Source organism: Bidens hawaiensis, unplaced genomic scaffold (assembly GCF_021521415.1).
Source record: "Bidens hawaiensis isolate Kalapana, Puna unplaced genomic scaffold, B.hawaiensis_p1.1 tig00007761_1, whole genome shotgun sequence".
Taxonomy (NCBI): domain Eukaryota; kingdom Viridiplantae; phylum Streptophyta; class Magnoliopsida; order Asterales; family Asteraceae; genus Bidens; species Bidens hawaiensis.
Window position 1 is genome coordinate 265,556 of NW_027491539.1, and position 19,591 is coordinate 285,146.

Below are 19,591 nucleotides of genomic sequence, written 5' to 3' on the forward strand. Positions count from 1 at the left end.
TTGGTCGGTTGATGTGAAACACTTTAATTGCTTAATATCTATCATTATGATAAGATACATTTTTTAGATATGTTTGTTTTGTTTTGCCGTTTGTGTTCGTGTGAGAGAGAAGGAGTTACTAATTGCTGAACACGTTCGTAGTTGGAGGGCATTCATGGAAGAAGACTTTGGCGTCATGTTTCATTCGCATATTACCTGCTAAGTCTTTTCCATTTATCTAGCTTATTAACATTTGTTTTGCATTTGTTTTTAATTTTTAGAGTCTTAGTTTTTGTAGTCCGATTTTATTATATTTTTATTTTAAGTCTTCCTTATCCTTGCATTGAGGACAATGCAAAATTTAAGTGTGGGGATAGGATATTTGAGTCGTAGTTTAAATCGAGTTTAAATTTAAAAAAAAATATTTAAAAATTAAAAAAAATTTAAAAATTTGAAAAGAAAAAAAATTGAAAAATGTTTTAAAAATGTCCCTTGAATCTAGTTTTTGTTGCGTGAAAGTGGGAGATGATGATATTTATCGGAAATTGGTTTTTCAAACTACTAATAATATGAGATAAATAAAAGAAAGCGCACTTAACTTGGGATGTGTCGGTAGGCTCAACCTTGAAAATGAAAGGGCAAATTTGATAAAATGGTTAAAACGGAAATCTTTTGTGGGTAAAGCGTTTTATCCGTGGAAAATAAGTAATGAAAGGTCGGGCCATACTCAAGCCTCAATTATTTGTATGAAAAAGTGGAAATATTATAAATTTTAAAAATCTGAATACGTTATCATGTTTAAATATGTTTTTACTAATTAGTATTTGAGTATGATAAGGAGGTTGTATTCTAGTCTAATTAGGTTTTCATGTTTAAACTAATATATATACCCGAGCTTGTGTGTTATATCATTAAGTGAGATAAGAGTTTATGTATTGTAATTTTTCTAACTAATGAAAGTTATAAAGATCGAGCTTATGATCTAAATTTCTTTTTTGTGTTTATCGATCTTGGTCACCAAACTTCAATTTATTCCATGGGTGAGAATCATGCATGCAACGTTTATAAATTCTGAAAGGGGAAAAATGTTTGTAGACTTTGGAATTTGTCATCTCAGATAGCGGATCCCGGTCACCATTCTCTATGGAGTAATTTACTTCGTGATGATGTTGTAGAATAATGAAAACTCTGTAAGGTGTAATGTATTATTGATCAACTATATAGAGGAGTAAACCTGCCAATACTAGAACATACTCTAGAAAAATATAAATACTTCTAGACTTCTTCTCTACTGATACAAGTACAAACTTAAATGCAGCTAATACGTGACAATATATAGTGTGTACGTATATCACCTTTTCATTAGTGTCTAATTAAATAACGACGTCCCTATTGTATTAAGCCGACGTCCCTATTGTATTAAGCAGTGTATAGCTAGTACATGACTACAAAGTGGATAATATATAGTATTTCACATGAGTTTTTTGATGTTTTAGTCTTTTCATTTTTTATCTTCAGAATTTCAATCTCAAGAGGTTCAAGCACTTGAAGCACAAGTAGAGTTTATACACTCAAACCAATAATGGAGGTGCTGCGGTGACAACGGTTATGTTGGCGGTAGTTGGTGGTGGTGGTGGTGGTGGTGGTGGTGTAAAGAAAGTATGGTAAAGATGGAATGTAATAGAGAAAAGAGCAATGGAGTGTAGTAGAATAAGGGAATTAGAATATCCAAAGTTTATTACTTAAAAAATTAAGGGATATTGGTTTTTAATACTCCCAACTTTCCCTTATTGGTAGATAACACTTCCAACTTTTGATTTTTCGCCTACCACTCCCAACTTTCACCTTATTTTCTTATACCACTCCCCGTCTAAATGAACACTAACCTAGTTGATGTTTTGGACTAAAAATGTCATTCAAATTAGTTGAGGGGGTAAAACAGAATTTTTATTTTTAACACACATAAGCTACCAGAGAGAGAAAGAGAGTGTCAATTAAAGAAAGAGAAAGTCGATGAGAGGGAGAATTATGGTCTTCCATGTTTTCCGGTGACGATCTGGTCTGGCTTCCCTGTTCTTCGACGAACTCCCAATACAACGACAAGACGGGGACGGTGGTAATTGTACAACCTCAACAACCTTCATTTCCAGTGACCTCTTTTTTCCGGCGACCTCGTTTTTTCTGGCGAATTTGAGTTTTACGGCTATCTCGTCTTTCAGAAAATGGAGATGGTTCAAAGGTGTAAAAAGGTGATGGAGATCATGAAGATTGTGCACCAGTGGAGATATGATGAAGATGGTGCTCGCCGGAAATCTGCAACTCGTTTTTCCGGCACGTAGCGATCCCGGAAGGTGGCTGGGTGACACACTGGTGGTGGTGGGGGTTGCGGTTTTGGGGCGGTGGGCAGTGAAATAATGGATGTAGTGTTCGCCGAAAACCTGTAACTCGTTTTCCGGCTAGTAAAGGATTGCTTCAAATCGATATGTTGTAGATGGGTTCGTGTTGAATCAGAGGTGTAGTGGTGGTGGTAATAGATGAGGATGGAGTGGTAATGCTTGATCCAGGGTTGATTGGAGGTAAATTTGGTATATGTTAAACAATTTAATTTTCTTTTTCACCCCATCAACTAATTTGAATGACATTTTTAGTCCAAAACATTAACGAGGTTAGTGTTCATTTAGACGGGGAGTGGTACAGGAAAATAGGGTGAAAGTTGGGAGTGGTGGGTGACAAATCGAAAGCTGAGAGTGTTATCTACCAATAAGAGAAAGTTAGGAGTATTAAAAACCAAAATCCCAAAAATTAAAAACTAGATTGAGTTAAGACGATATATATATTAATAGATGTTTTTGTATCTTATTGGAGTTAAGACGATGGGCTACGTAGTTACTTTATCATAGGTGAAACCATAGAGTTTGTTACAAACACTAGCATAGCGACTCTAGATACATATATACTTTTTTCCTTAATTTTTTTTTTTTGGGTTACGGCCGGGAACACCTTTAACAAATCTGGTTCATGAAACTAAATGAGAGAGAGAGAGATTTGGAGGGATCAACCAATCAAATTTTATTTTGAAATTTTGTTCATCTATCAATTTTCAATGGAGGTGACACTCCCTCGTCAGTCCACTTCTCTCCATAATTTTACGTCATTCTCTATACATAATATTTTTAGAACATATACAACAAACCCATATAAACGTTACATTACATTCTTTTTTATTTTTTTTCAAAACCCTCACTTTCTTCTATAGCAACGAACTTGCACAAACGTCATTACAAAACATTAAACGTATATATTTATATGAGAGGAAAGAGAAAGCAGCTTCATTATGGTGTCCACCACTTATATGAAGACAATGATCTCACCCTACAAACTTTACTCCACTGAAGTTTATATATGTCTCCGTTGTTCACTTGATGTCAATTCACCCACCTGATGTCACCTAGATCTAAACATTGGAGTTTGGAGTTTATTATAAAAGCTCTTAATTCATCTAGTCATCTCTTTTATTTTAACATTTAGCCCCTTCCTTTGAGGCGCCAAACATCATGCCATCCTCAAGAAACAGGGCACCACCATGTCTCTAGCCAAAGAATTGGCGTCCACCAACACCATAAAAGGTGGGGTCAACCTTGTTTTTTCTCTAATATCTAATTAAACCATAAAATTAGTTTTTTGGGTTGGCTAGTTAATGAGAAAAACTAACAGCGTCAGGGCCAAAAGACAAACCGCGTAATATTTGAAAACATAAAGTATAAATCCTCACGCTTTTAAAGGTAAACAGCATACGTTAAAATCTTATATATTTATATTTTGTCATCCGAAAATGTTTTGAAAACCAAAACAGTGAGAGATACATTCTATCAGTTGATAATAACTCACGTTATCACGTAGACTCATACCACGTGGGGAATCAAGCGGAACAAACTAACAAGTGTTGTTTCACTCCTGCCACTTTCCAACACTACAAACCACAATTCACAACATTATCCTAATCGATTACACAATTTTTAAGATTACAAATACTAACTTCTGGAAAAAGTATATACACTCATTGTCAAAATAAACACCCCTCGTTAAATGTCCGGCTGTATTTTACCCGTCAGCGCTTGTTCCCAAAAAAGAAATAAAAATAGAAAACGCTACGACAGTCTCTTTCTACTAGGCGCCTGTTTTTAATATAAAAAAAATCAGGGAAACAGGCACCCATTATGAAAGAAAAGTTGGGCTCTTGAGAAGTTGGGCTTGGAAAAATAAAATCTAATAAAAAAAGCAGGCGGATGCCCATAGTAGCCGCTGGGTTTTCAAAAACAAGTCGGAGCGTGCTGGTTTCTAAAATCCAGACCGGCCGCCATGAACATTGTTGTGAGATTGTCTGACAAATAGGCAGGCAGGCAGAAACATTTTTGGCAGGATTAGTACACGTGTCTGTCAGTTATTGGTGTAAAATATATGGGCCACCCAAGCAATTTTGCAATGGACAGAACGAAGACTTGCGGATTTAGATAGACATTATAGGAATTGGGTCAAAATGGACCTTTTGGTCGTTTTCCCTATCTTGAGACATCTTTCTTTTAAATATAGTACAGCGCGAGAAAATGGTATGTGGCTGCACGTTTTTCCAGACTTTCTTAATTAACGTACGAATCAACCCGTTAGGCGCGATTGACATAATAAAAAAAAGTTGGTAATTCAAAAGAGAACAAATGCAGCTTCAAAATCATTTACCCAAGGCCTCATACCTCATCACCTAACTCCCAGGGGTGGGTGGACATGGACACTGGCCAGGTCCATTTTGTTGCATGCTTTAAGAGTAAAAAGTGTATAGTCTGTCACTTTAGTTTTCCTTGATGAATGACAAATAGGTTCTTGAAGATTTGGAACTCATCCAAGTTAAGAAATTAAACCACTACAACATCATTCACAAATCCCATATTCTTCATAATCTGCAGACGCAATCAAATGCAGCAAATTGAAATATATTGTATATTCAAATGGTTTTCTCTATGCGAATGTGAATAAAATAATATAGAAGGCCACGATAACTATTAATGATTAAAAAAAGTTACTGTTGGTGATTGCAATACTTATATTCTTATGCCTACAATACCATATGGTTTTTCAAAGACGCAAAAGACCATAATATGCTACGATCAACAAAGTTCAGTTGGATATAATCAAATTTTGCTAGCTGTAGCCTACAATAAGATTGATTAAATATGCATGATTAACTTCATGCACAGATTTACACAAAATACTTATGGTCTACACTGCAAGTTGTAACCTTTCTCTAAAAAGTGAGTTTCGTTGCTTTTGTGAGCTTCAATTGCACACATTAATTCTTCATTCTAAACCTAAAACTCTAAAAGTAAGAAACTTACACTGGATTCCTTTTCCTTGGATTTGAGCCTTAAATCTTTCTAAAGTAAGTTGTTGACTGCCAGACTGATTTAAGGTAGACAAAATCTAGCAACAGAAAATAACAAAAACCTGTTACTTATTACTGCATAAATTTACTGACAATAATATTGAACTATAATATTGAAATACAAGAAAGCTTACTGTTAAGATAGGTTGCAACAGAAGTAGAGAGATAAATATCTTCTGGACCTGCCCACGACATCGAATTCAAGACCGAAATATTCTGTCAAAGTAACAAATTTGCATTGGCAGCAGCCTCCCAATCTTCACTCTGCGCCTTAAAAGAACCCTAATCTTCTACAAGTACAAACCCCTATTTCCAATGATGAACAATAAAATAAAATTTTTTAACCCTAGTCAAATTAGTTGTTACATTACACAAACTAAAAACCAATAATAATCACCGAACCTTTTGCTTTGGTGTAGGGTTGGGCATTTTGTTGTAGTTAGTCAACAAAGGGAGTTACAGTCTTACAGACCGAAAACCATAAATCAAGTATAGCTTCTTGAATCACTTTTTAATTCGTAACCTTAACTCTGCGAAAATAATAGGCAATCGGGGAAATATCAAAATAGAATGATACCCACTGCTCATTACATTGTATAAATGTCTCTGAACAAGCATCTTTCATGATTACATAATGCCCATAATCTTTGAACACTACCGTTCTATTTCTATTAAGCTACAGCCCGTAGTTGTTTTCAAGCCTCTCTGCTTTGCAGTAGCTCTTATATGTGCAGCCTCATTCCATCTTTCACTTTCTGCATACAAGTTTGAAACCAACCCATAAGACCTTGAATTTTCAGGATCAAAATCCAAGAGCCACCTACCTAAAACCTCACCCATTTCACGGTTTCCATGAACCCTACACGCAGCCACCAGTGCACCAAGTGCAGACCCAATCTGTGTTGATGGAACACACATTTCAACAACTCAAACGCTTCCTTAAGTTGACCGGCCCGGCCCAACAAGTCAACCACACAACCATAATGCTCTTCACCAGGAACAAGACCCGTATTCCTCTTTCATCATCTTAAAAAGATTTAAACCTTGTTCTACTAAACCAGCATGACTGCAAGAAGATAACGCTGACATGAATGTCACCTCATCGGGAACGACTTTTTCTTTTTTCATTTCGTTTATTAATTCGAGTGCGCCAAAACAGTCACCGTGCATCCCTGATGCAGCTATCATTGTGTTACATGAAGCTAGACACTTGGTACGCATTTGACTGAACAAATCTCTTGATGTTTTGTACATTCCATATTTACTGTAATTAGTTAACAAAGAGTTCATGATGGTGATTTCATTCTCCATTGATACTCGAATCACATGACAATGAATCTCCTTAATTTGGCTGACACACCCGAGCCGAGAAAATGCTTGAAGCAAACAAGTTAAAGTGACCAAATCAGGGTTCGGTTGTTTTCCCGAGTTTACCATTTTGTAAAACAAGGTTATCACTTCATTGGCATGGCCAAGATTCTCGTAACCCTTCATCATTGATGTCCAAGATACCAAATCTTTGTGCTTTATATCATCAAAGACTCGCCTCGCATAGTCTAGATAATCACATTTTACATACATGTACATGATCTGATTAGCAATATCGGTTTTTGACTCAAACCCATGTGCAATCACAAATCCATGGATGCTTCTGCCATGTCTAATATCTTTCAGATCAGAAAATGCAGAAACTATGGTCAATACGGTAGCTTCGTTTTCAGTCAAACCAGATCTTCTCATGTTGTGGAATGATTTGATTACTTCACGGGGGTAACCATTTTGGAGATAGCCCGCCATCATCACGTTAAACAAAATGACATCTTTGTCCTTCATAATATCAAAAAGATTCTTAGCTTTGTCACAACTGTTACATTTTGAGTACATATCAATCAGAGCTGTCTTGGTGATAACATCAAGCTGAATCCCGGTTCTAAACATATAACCATGGATGCTCTTACCGACACGTAACAAGCCCAAACTAGCACAACTCAGAACCCCGTTTGCTAATGAAATTAGAACAACTTTATGACCTTCTTGAGCCATGAGAGAGAACAGATTCAAGGCTTCAAAAGGCCGACACGATTTCAGATGGCCATCTATCATTACATTCCAACAAACAGTCGTCTTTATGCTTATTTGATTAAAAACCGCGGCAGCCTTATGTAGCTCACCACACTTGACATACATGTCCATAAGACTCGTTTTCAAAACTTCATCAAAACAACCTATTCCTCTTCTAACCGCATAAGCATGAATAACATCCCCATAATTCAACAACCGCAACTTCGACGCTGCCTGTAATAACATCACCAAAGTCACACGGTTCAGTTCCACGTCATCAGCCTGCATCCGTTGAGCAACAGTAAACGCTTCATAAACAGCAGGATGATCATTCGTTTGAGTATACCCGGTTATCAAAGACGTACACGCAACAATATCTCTCTCAGTAATTTCATCAAACACCTTGTGTGCACCCACCATATCTTTACACATTGAATAAAACCCGACCAAAGACGAACCGACAAACCGGTCCGAATTCAAACCAAGCTTCAAAACATCAACATGAATAGCTTTTCCAAGTTCATGTCTACCCAACTGAACACAACTCTTTAAACTAAACGTAAATGCCGAACCATGTATTCCAATTTTCATTTGCTTGTAATTTAAATAAACCCTTAAAACTTTATTAAATTCGCCAGATTTAAAACACCCAACAAGAACTGATGAATCAGAAGGTAATTAAAATAAAATGGACTTTATTTCGACTATCAATATAAAAAAGGCTTTGATAATCTTAGAAATAGTAAGGGGAAGTCACATATTTTTTTTTATTTATCTTACTTGTCACAAAAATATGTATTTTTCAAATTATCACAAACCCAGGTTATTCACTTCAATAAGTTCAGATCTATTCTTCAGTATAATGGACCGTCTTTTTTTCTTAAGAATGAAATAAAGGATTTTTTTGAAAGACAAGGAATATTTGATTCCGAAGTAACACATAATCAACTTCCAAATTATGGAATGAATCCCTGGAAAAACTGGTTAAGAGGTCATTATCAATACGATTTATCTCAGATTACATGGTCTAGATTAGTCCCACAAAAAGGGCGAAATGGAAAAAAGAAATGCCAGACGTATCAAAATAAGGATCTAAACAAATGGTATTCCTATGAAAAAGACCCATTATTTGATTACAAAAAAAAAACTCGAAAGTCTATTTATTACCAAGTAAAGAAGATAATTTTCAAAAAAAACTATAGATATGATCGTTTATCATATAAATATATTGATTCTGAAACTAAAAAGAATGCCTATATTTATAGATCATCATTAGAAACAAATAAGAAGCAAGAAAATTCCACTAGAAAGAAAGAAAAAATTGTTAACATACTCAAAAATATTCATATCAAGAATTATCTAGGAAAAAGCAATTATATATATATGGAAAAAAATAAAGATAGAAAATATTTGGGTTGGAAATTGAATAAAAATATTCAGGTTGAACCTAATAAGGACCAAAACAAAATAGGGGATATAATTCATAATAATGGTCTTTTTTATCTTCCGATCGATTCAAATTCCGAAATCAATTACAAAAAGGTCTTTTTTGATTGGATGGGAATGAATGAAAAATTATTAATCTTAAATCGCCTCATATCAAATCCGAAAATTTTTTTCTTTCCAGAGGTTGTGATACTTTATCATAAATATAAAGAGAAACCTTGGTTTATCCCAAGCAACTTACTTCTTTTTAATTTGAATAGAAATCTAAATTTTAGTGAAAATCAAAATAGAAAGGGAAGGCAAGAGGAGGGTGAGGATTTTTTAAATTTTAGCCCATCCAATTCAAAACAATATTTTGAATTAAAGAATCAAAACAATATTGAAGAATCTTTTTTAGAATCAATTGAAAAACTAAACATATTATTTAAAGGAGATTTTCCTTTGCAATTAAGATTGACTGGACGTTTGAATCAATTGAATCAAAAAATGATGAATAATATCCAGATATACGGTCTCCTGGTTAGCCTCATAAATGTAAGAAATATTATTCAGGGTGTAAGGTGGATGAACAAAGAGAGTGAGAATTGATAGAGAATAAAGGGGTTGTTTTCTTTAAAGTTTTGATTACAGATGAGACGGGATACATAATTAATTACACAAAGATTAGCTTAATTCTTCTAGCGTTAATCTATTGCAAAACATTATATTAGTAATTCCGGTGAGTCTTCTCCGGAGACCCGGCTTCCGGTGTATATAAAATATTTAAAAAACATATTTTTCACAATCGATTGTTTTTTAAATAAACCTTTTAAGAATTTTTTTAATAAATTATGTGTATAATATTAAGGTGTTATCTGATAAAGTTCATGTTTATATACATACACGACTAAATATATTTGCTGCCAAGCATTTAGGGTGCGTTCGTCCCACATAATAGAATTCACGTAATGTGATGTAACTGGAACTTACATAGGATTTAGATTGTAAAGAATTGTATTTTGAATCTAAACATTCCAATATGAATTGGAATTGAAATCCAATTTCATTTTTGATGTGTTCGTTTGATAAATGAATTGGAATCGGTTTTTTTTTAACGAGGATAACGACGGAAACATTTTAGTTTGTTTAGATTTTTTTATTCATATTTTTGTGACATTGTTTTTTTTTATTATCTTTTTTGAAATTTTTTATGGGTTTTCTATCAAGATTAAAAACCCCTCAAAAAATATTCAAAAATAATATAAAAAAATTCACAACTTAAAATATAAATCAAAAACAAAAAAAATAAAAAAAACTAAAATTTTTTATTCGTTATCCTCGTTAAAAAAAACAAAAAAAAAACTCGAGAAAAGATTTCAATGAATTCACTTGAATCCTCTACATTTTGGAAGGATTTGGAATCCCTTTATTTAAAGGAATTTGAAGGAATTGAATATCAATTTCAATTCCAATTCTTTGACAACGAACACACTAAAATGGAATTGAGATTTCAATTCCAACGAATCGAACACGCTATCACATGGGATTTTAATTCCATTTTCTTTGAATTTCCACGAATTCTGTGAAACGAACGCGCTGTATGTGGGTGGGATTTTGTACAAATAAAAATTAAACTACTAAATATACAAATAACTGGAGTAATTACAGTTTTGAACTAGGGTAACTATGTTATAAAAATTAAAATAGCGTAATATAATTACTCTGATGTTAACATAATTACTCTAGTTATTTGTAATTTATCACGATAAAAATTATACGTATTTAACCAAAACCCTATAAGAATATATCATGTTTAGTGTCTATGTAAATATATCATCTATGCAACCAATAGTCAGTGTCATCATAAAGTCTCTTCTCGGTTATAACTAGTTGTTAATGTGAATGTTGCTCATATACAAAAACAAGCTGATTATATGTGTATCAACAAAGACATATACACACGTATGTAAGGGATGTTTGTTTTTTTCTCAAAAGCTCTTCATTGCCTCTTTTGTATGCGCTGCGCAGACCATGCGCAGACCTTGTGGTCTGCAGTGTGCTTGTTTTTCGAAAAACCTTTCATTAAAAAAGGTTTGTGCGTCTTCTCTTCCTAAGAGACATGGACCATAGTCTTTTGAACTCTTCTCTTTTTTTTTTCATCAGATATAACATAACATACATTCTCTTTTCCTGCAACTCTATAGAGGTGTGAATCAGGTAGACAATTTCGTCATTCTAACTTATATACATATAGAGAGAGTTTGTGACATATGGAAAGTCTGTTAAAGAGGGCGCTAAACCATTATCGATCATGGAAGCCACTAGCGTAACGTGGGAGGTATTTTGGATTGTATGGTCAATTGTTGCTCACTTGCTCATGTTTGGTTTATAAGATCAAATGCTCACATGACTAGAATTTGCATGTTGATCAAGACATTACGGACAAAGCTAGAGCAATGATTAACCTTCGAATCCAAAGATCCCTCACAAAACTTCGGTGGCTTCCATGTTCGATATTGGTCCATGGTCCTCTCTAACAAACCTCTAGAAATCATGATCTCTCTAGTCTCTGTTTATGATTTTTAAATTGTAAGATTGTCTACCTAAATACCTTTATAGTAAATGAATGTTTATGTCATTACCAATAGTTCAATACACACGCGTGATTAAATGTCTGTACATGAGCTAAGACTACCCACTATTGTGACCATTTATAACAACCAGTTGCAAGGTGGCACAAAATGACAAAAAAACATTTTAATTAAAAAATTGGAAATTCTTATTTGTCCACAACCGGTTGCAACCTTGGTTGTTCCAGCAACCCAAGTTTGCAACCAAACTTTTATATCTAACTTGATTTTTCATGAAAATTACAACTTTTAACCTTTTTTAAAAAAATGTAACAACATGGTTTTATTTATAAAAAAATACTGAACATTTTGATATAAAGTTTATAAAAAATGAAGCATTTTTATTTAATAAAATATTGGTTTAGGTTGGGTTGTGATAGTAAGTAAAATATTGGATTGGGATGGGTTGTATAAGTGGAAGAAAGAGAAATTAGTTTTTTAATAAATGGTTGGGTTGGTTTGAGTTGTGATAGTGGATAGTCTAAGGTTGTGTAGACAACGAAAATTTGCCGGTTAACTATCACCAAAGAAATGGTTTTTAATGATCCGCAACTGTAGATCGCCAAGAAAATACATTTACATATCATCAAAGCAAGTTTATGGCATGAAAATAAATATTTTAACACTTGGAAAAATAACTAACAGATGTTATGTATGTCTTGTCTACAAACATGATTATTATTTGACATGGCAATAAACATATAAAACTTAATTAGAAAAATGACTACTATTTAATTTTAAAAATAGTTGATCTTAAACCAACTCTAAATATATATTAATATTGAAAAAAAAACTTTATGTTTGGTTAAATAAAGTTAAGAATTGCGTTCACTATACAAAATATCTTTGTATATTTGATTTAATAATTTCATATGACCATATCTTCCAACAATGACATTGGTCCCAACTTTTGGTAGAACAAACTTATGTCACACGTTTTCCCCTGCCGACTTTTTGTCCATATGACATTGACTGACAAAATCTATGATATTTGAATCATATAAAATATTACGAATAAAAAATTAAAATAAAACCTCGTAACTAAAAACAAACAAAATTCGTTAGTAGTTGAGATTGTGAAGCACATGAACAAGCAAACTGTCTTTCCATTTATATCAAACTCATAAGACAAAATGTAGTTTATCAATTGTACAGGAGACATGATTTAAGAAGTCTACTGTATAATTATGTACAACAATATTGATTTGAATCAACACTTCAAAGCCAGAGAGTGATGATTATTACCATTTTGACATCTCTGCCTCGGCAAACGCCTCGTCTTTTTTCCCCACCCGCTAAGGCTTTTCCCGTCCAACGCCACCTCCCAACATACACTCTTCTCAACAGCCACCACAGCCACTGGCGGAGGCGGTGGTGGTGACGTTGATGGCAGCCGACGCCTGCCCCTGCCATTCTTACCACCTGTTTTCCTCTTTGGCTGCCAAGAAACACCAACACCATTAAATGCCTCTTCAAATGTCTGAAGATCTTCAGTCACTTCTCGCCTCGATAAAGAAACAATTCCCGGTAATACATCCCTCTGAAAATCTTTCCTCGCCTTACCCCGTTTCCCCTGTCCCCTTCTAGCCGCTCGTTTTGTCAGTAAACCGCCATCTTCTTCCTTTTCCTCCACAATCGGTGCATCATAGCAGTGGCACTCTTCCTTGGTTTCTTGCAGCTTTAATGTCATGTACTCAAAGTAATCCATACCTTCAGGAATACAATCTTCATCTTTATTCACATTTACTGAATCTTTGTAATCATTATCAGATTCAATAACCTCTGCCAACAACCACAGCAAAGTGTCGGCTGGTGGCGGCTCGGATGATGATATGGAGATAATAGCTTCAGCTGCAGATTTAACAAGTTCCTGATCATCAGCATCCATATGATCATCGTTTGGTTCGGTTTCAAGGGCTGCGGGAGTCTCTAGGTCAATCTCCATTAAAGCAACTTTGACAACGGCTTCGGGGATGTTTGGTGTTGATGAAGGATCTTCTTCTTCATTGAATGACAAATTTAAATCAAAAACTGGTCTTGATTCCAAATTGTGTTTACTTTTGTCAATTTCAGCATTCTTATCATGAGTAAGGGTGGTTAAATCTTGAACGTTAACGGGGACACCTAGAATTTTTGTAATTCCATGGAAATGATCAGTTTGAAGTTTCTCAGCTTTTTTGAAAAACTGCTGAGAATGTTGCTGCAGAGAATCCAAGTTCATCTGATAAAGTGTTGGTTCTTTCACTTTGGCTTTCACAAGCCAATGAGGCAGCTGTTTTCCAAACTTTTCATGGTTCTTTTTCCCATCAAAAACTTCATGTTTTAGACAGGGTTCAATCCAATGGCTACGGTTAACTGATGAAGCGTTTTGATCTTGTGAAGAAGACTGCGAAGTAACAAAAGATTGCTTATGGCTGCTTTCAGAAAGTTCAACACCAAATATTGTTCTGCTTCTGGATAAATGCTCATAGGCTTTCTTTGGCTCACCTTGCAAGCACCAAAACTTTGAATTTGTAGATGAATCTTGCTTTTGTAGTTTAGTAGTAGCACGATAATCACTATTAACAGATGCTGCAAATGACGCTTCTTCCATATGGACTGGTTCATTAAGATCAGCCAAATTATAAGCTCTTTTTGTGCTTAAATTATGAAGATTTTTTACTGCTTGGTTTCCTTCATTATAGTCAACCACATCAGCAGGAAGTTCTAAATCAATCACACTTCTCTGAGTATGCATATCTTTGAAAATCTGTGAAGAAATTTGACTTAAAAAATGACTCGAATTTGCAGCTGCTACTGTAAACGTGTAATGCTCTTTCATTGTGACTTCGTTCATCAAGTCTTTTTGTCTTTTATACAGGCGATGAAGTTCTTGAAGCTGAAAAAACGGCCACATCAGTAACACAGAAAGTTTAACAAAACTACATTCATCAATTTAACAAAATCACATTTCTTATGGACCTGATGCCTGAAGATTGACTCTTGCTTCAAAATCGTTAGCTTCATCTGTTCTTTCGGATATCCAGGGTGTCCATCCATGGTTTGACTCATCAAAAACGAGCTATAACCCTGGTTTCTATCACCATGATACGGTTCCCACATACCATTACACGAACCGTTGTTTAGATCCATCATCATCACAGAGCCCAGAAAATGTGTCTTAGTCTGTACTTTGGTAGCCATTCCTGCACTAAAATCAACCAACACAACACTTTGTACTCAATAACAGTTTCATATAGACTATGCCAACATAGTTATTGATTACAGTGATAGATCCTATGCTTTCAATTTTGCAAGTAACCTTAAGATAATAAATAATCCATAAATGATAGTTGTTTGGAAAGTGATAAAACCAATGAAAATACAACATCATCATATATATATAGGGGTTGGATCAAATACAAATGAAATTAATGTGTTAAACGTGAGAATCAAGTAGAGTAATTATATATAAAAGTAGAGTAATTATATAATTACTCTATGATTTTTTACATAATTACTCTACTTGTATATATAATTACTCTACTTGATTCTCACGTTTAGCACGTTAATTTCATTTGTACGTTAACCTTCCCCTATATATATATATATATATCACCAAACAATTAAAGTAGCTTTTGAACAAGTTTCAAACACAAAAGAGCACTAAAAACAAAGATAATAATAATAATAATAATAAACCTAAATTCAACTATCAATCCAAACTCAACAGCTTCACATAAACTGTAACTCTAAATCTAATACACAAGCATTTAAAGGAATTGAAATTAACGCAATTAAATTAAATCTAGAAGTAATTAAACGGTTAATTAATTAAAGAAGAATCTACTACCTCATGCCGTTAGGTTTCCGTCAAATCGTCTTCAAATTAAGCAAGCACGAATTTGAAATTTGAAGAAAAAATTATAAAAAGAAAAAAGAGGCGAAATAATAATAATAATAATAATAATAATAATATCCGATCTGCAGGTCCACTTTTCTTCTGTGATCAACAGATACGAGAGAGAGAGAGAGAAAGAAAGAAAGAGAGTGATTTGAGATAAGAATAATAATAATAAGATAGATAGATCTTCACTTTCACTTTCTCTCTCTAGAAATGAAGTGAAGGTTACTTTGATTCCATCAGTAATTGGTTTGGCCAGCAAATCTGTATGTATATATAATAAAGAATTTATATATTTATAAATAAACAAATAAATAAATGTGTTTCTGGTTTTCAGCTAAAGATAGATATAGAGAGGGAAACATATATGTATGTATGTATGTATCACCTATCAGTTCACATTTCTAGATTCTTTCTACCTTCCGTCCTTTTTGGCCTTTTGGCATCACATTATTATTAATTATTTTTTCTTATTATTCCGTCCATAACAAAATAATAATATTTTAATGTGCCAGATCCAATGGTGTTGCTTTAACTTGAAAAGAATAATATATTTATTTATTTGAGTAAATATTTTTAAAAAAAAAAAAATCTTACGTGATTTCTAGGTGGAAGTTGATTACTTGATTGTGCACATCATTTTGAATTGTGTCCACCATCTATGTAACATAAACAGCATGCGATACAAGTACTAGTACTTGGCATAATAAAATTAGTGATGTACATAGTAATTATAACCATCTATAAATAACCTCTCTTAAAACTTTCTCACTCCGTTAATATCATGGTTTCATATGTTCGTTTCAACCTTTTAGATTCAAACTTTTTTCTTATATAAATTTTCAAGCTACTACAAGTTTATCTAAAAACTAATAATATGCTTTCAGATACATTATATAAAGTAGGGGCATTCTTTGTGTTATTTATTCGGGTTTCGAATTGTTCGGGTTGGGTTGTTCGGGTCTGAGCTCAAAGCAAATTGACCCAAGAACTGACCCAAATAAGATCGGGTTGTTTGGGTTTTGGGTTCATTCGGGTCGGGTTTAACAAATAAAAAGTTTCACCTTTAACAAGATCATAAATAAAACCATAATTCAAACCTTTCATAAAACCATAATCAAGTCAATTTCAACATACAACCATATTTAACTATAACAAATTCAAAACCTTCATAATCTTAAAACGTAATAGAATAAAATGTTTGAAACGTAAAATTTGGTAAATATTATGGGAACTTATCATATTTAGCTATAACAAAATCCAAGACCTTTGGTTACCTAGGGTTATAAAACATTAGATCCAACTATTTGAGTTATTCGGGTTGTTCGAGTCAACCCGATTTCGGATATTTTAACCCAAATACTAACCCGAATGTTTATTCTCGGGTTCGGGTTGAGAGTTTAATCGGGTCGGGTTATTCGGGTCTTGGGTTGCTTCAGGTCGGGTTTTTTATTCAGGTTCGGTTAAAAAACACACCCCTAATATAAAGCTTCAAACGTCTTTCTTATAGAAATTTATAAAGTGAAAATAAATAACGTTCCCACTCGATGCTCAATTGAAAGATGCTTGGAAAATGCTCGTTCGATTGGCTCGGTTTGTAAATGAGCCAGTTGGCTCGATTCGATTTGTAAACAAGCCAAGCAGTTCGACTCATGAACAGGCCTAGGTTAGATTGGTGTTTCAAAATATCGGTTTTTATTTTTCAGATAAGGAAAACATTTTCTTTAACAGTGAATCTGAAACAAAGATAAAGACAAAGTTTTTAAACACCCAAGTTTGAAAAAAGAGATGTTTTGGGTTCAAGTCGTACAGAAGATATGGATTAAAAAAAATTCACCGCTAAAAAAATAGAAAAAGAGGGAAAAAAAAAAGGATTCTGGATTTCTGTCTAGACAAAGTATTATGGGCTATTCCTTTAAAATGATTCAAAATAAGAGCAGGTATATGCCTTTACTCATTACTTAAAAGTAGATACTCGTAAGATAATAATAATCTTTATATTATAAAGGTTTTGTAATACTATAATAGCTTATAATTATATTGTTGTTATAATAATAATAATTATTATTATTATTATTATTATTATTATTATTATTATTGTTATTATTATTATTATTATTATTATGTCTATGTCTATGTCTATGTATGTTATTGGATCAATCATTTCTATCTGGGCCCAATCAATAAGTTACGAGGCTGTAATGTTTAACAAGAGGCCCAATAAATTTTGAGGTTTTATTGTTTTGATGTTTTATCTAAAGGATCCTATAAATCTTTCAGTTTTATATTAAACTAGTAATTTACCTGCGCGTTGTCTGGTGAAATTTGTCGGTAAATCCGGGTGTGATACCGGCATGTCAACACGAATTCGGTAGGTATTGGCTACAATCGTTACGGTACCATAATTAAACATAAAAAATAAAATCGTCAAATTAACATGTTTAAACTAAAAAAAATAAAATAGCGGCAGTTATATAGCGTATCATACAAAAAAATTAGCAATTTATTCGGTTGGTAAACCGGGCCGTTAGTTCCCTGGCATTGGAAAACCCGAGCGTTATAACGGTGAGTAAACATGAATTTGGTCAAGCATTCAAACCCAACTAAATTCATCAAATTAACATATAAAAAATTAGATATTTAAAACGACATTTATTCGGTAGGTCAAACCGGGCGGTGGTAAAACCCAAGCGTTGTTGTTCCCAAGCATCGAGGCGGTAATTCTGCGTGACTTCGGTCGGTTTCGGTAATGCTCCTTACGATATCGGAACTAAATCAAAAACAAAAAAAAAAGTATAAAAATTGAGGTGGACAAACAGGGGTGCCATCGGTTGATAAAACCCGTGTATTGGTAAAACCCGGGTGTTTCCATCATGTCAGTTACAATTTTGGTCGGTTTAAGTTACCTTAGTTACGTTACCAAAACTAAAACTAAAAAAATAAAACTGGCGTTCGGTCGAGTACCGCTACGTTTCTATGGTATCGAAATTAAAAAAACAAATTTAATTGTAGTCCCGCCACTTAGCCCAATTACAGGCTTGCGGCCGAGCGTCGAGACAATGATTCGGCGTGAATTCGGTCTGTCTCGATTACGCTCCTTATGATATTGAAAATAAAACAAAAACAAAAAAGAAGTATAAAGTTGTGGTGGACCACTGGGGTGACGTCGGTCGATAAAACTTGGGTGTTGGTAAAACCCGGGCGTTTCCTTCATGTTCGTTAAAGTTTTGGTCGGCATCATATACGTTAGTTACGCTACCAAAAATAATTGTTTTTTGGTGTTCGGTCGATTACCACTACGTTTCTTATGATATTAAAACTAAAAACATAAAAAAATCAATAAAATTAATAGACCCACTTGGCCCAATCACGGCCTGCGGCACCAACATTGCCAAATTCGGTCGATTTCGATCACGTCAGTTACGGTTTCAAAACTAAAACTTAAAAAAACAAAAACAAAAAACATTGAGGTGGCCCAGTGGGGTGAGACATCAGTCGATAAAACTCGGGTGTCGGTAAAACCCAAGCATTATCGGCCCCGGGGCGTTGAAGTCGGTTAGGCTACCGATAGTTTCAGTGCCAGAACTAAAAACACAAAATAAGGCTGTTGGTTAAACCCGAGCATTTTCAGACCGACGTTAAGACGGTAAGTCTATGCAACGTCGATCAGTAAACGAAAAGAAAATACAATAACAAAGTCAAATTGCAAAAATTGGAAAAAGCAATAAAATAGCTTAAAATTCATTTACTCAATATCTATTTACAGGAAGGAAAAAGGAAAAACAGTAAAAGGTCAAATTGCAAATTTGCAAAAGATAAAAAAATAATAAAAAAACTTAAATCTATTCTTGTGAGTGTCTTTTACTTATATTAGATAATAAAAAAAACATATACATAATACATAAATTTAGTGCCTCGGAAAAACCGTGCCTAGGCCGGGTGCCCGACTCGGGCCCCGCTCTGTATAAGTAGATGGCAAAAGGCATCGTGTTTAACAAGTCAATCACAACATGACACAATATATTAACAGCAATCACGACATAACACAATATATTAACAACATGACACAATATATTAACAACATGACACAATATATTAACAAGAATAATCAACCTGGACACAACACACTATATTAACATGAATATAGAACCCGAACACAACTCATTTGACTCATAACAC

General features: G+C 33.9%; 1 protein-coding gene and 1 pseudogene across 1 annotated transcript; both read right to left on the bottom strand.

Annotated features, from left to right (window-relative positions):
* Positions 1–5,890: 5,890 nt before the first annotated feature.
* On the bottom strand, positions 5,891–11,424 carry LOC143636040 (pentatricopeptide repeat-containing protein At4g21300-like; annotated as a pseudogene).
* Positions 11,425–12,539: 1,115 nt separating this feature from the next.
* LOC143636057 (uncharacterized) lies at positions 12,540–15,418 on the bottom strand. The gene is made up of 3 exons (XM_077103739.1): positions 15,362–15,418; positions 14,491–14,719; positions 12,540–14,407 (listed from the first exon to the last, which is right to left on the bottom strand). The coding sequence occupies exons 1-3, from the start codon at positions 15,364–15,366 to the stop codon at positions 12,740–12,742; spliced, it is 1,902 nt and encodes a 633-aa protein (XP_076959854.1). The 5' UTR covers positions 15,367–15,418; the 3' UTR covers positions 12,540–12,739.
* Between the last annotated feature and the right edge of the window lie 4,173 nt (positions 15,419–19,591).

What these genes read in the sequence shown, in the direction of transcription:
- LOC143636057 (XM_077103739.1), bottom strand. An exon ending in AGTCAATCTTCAGGCATCAG is followed by an intron (nt 14,408 to 14,490) that starts GTCCATAAGAAA and finishes CCGTTTTTTCAG; the next exon opens with CTTCAAGAACTTCATCGCCT.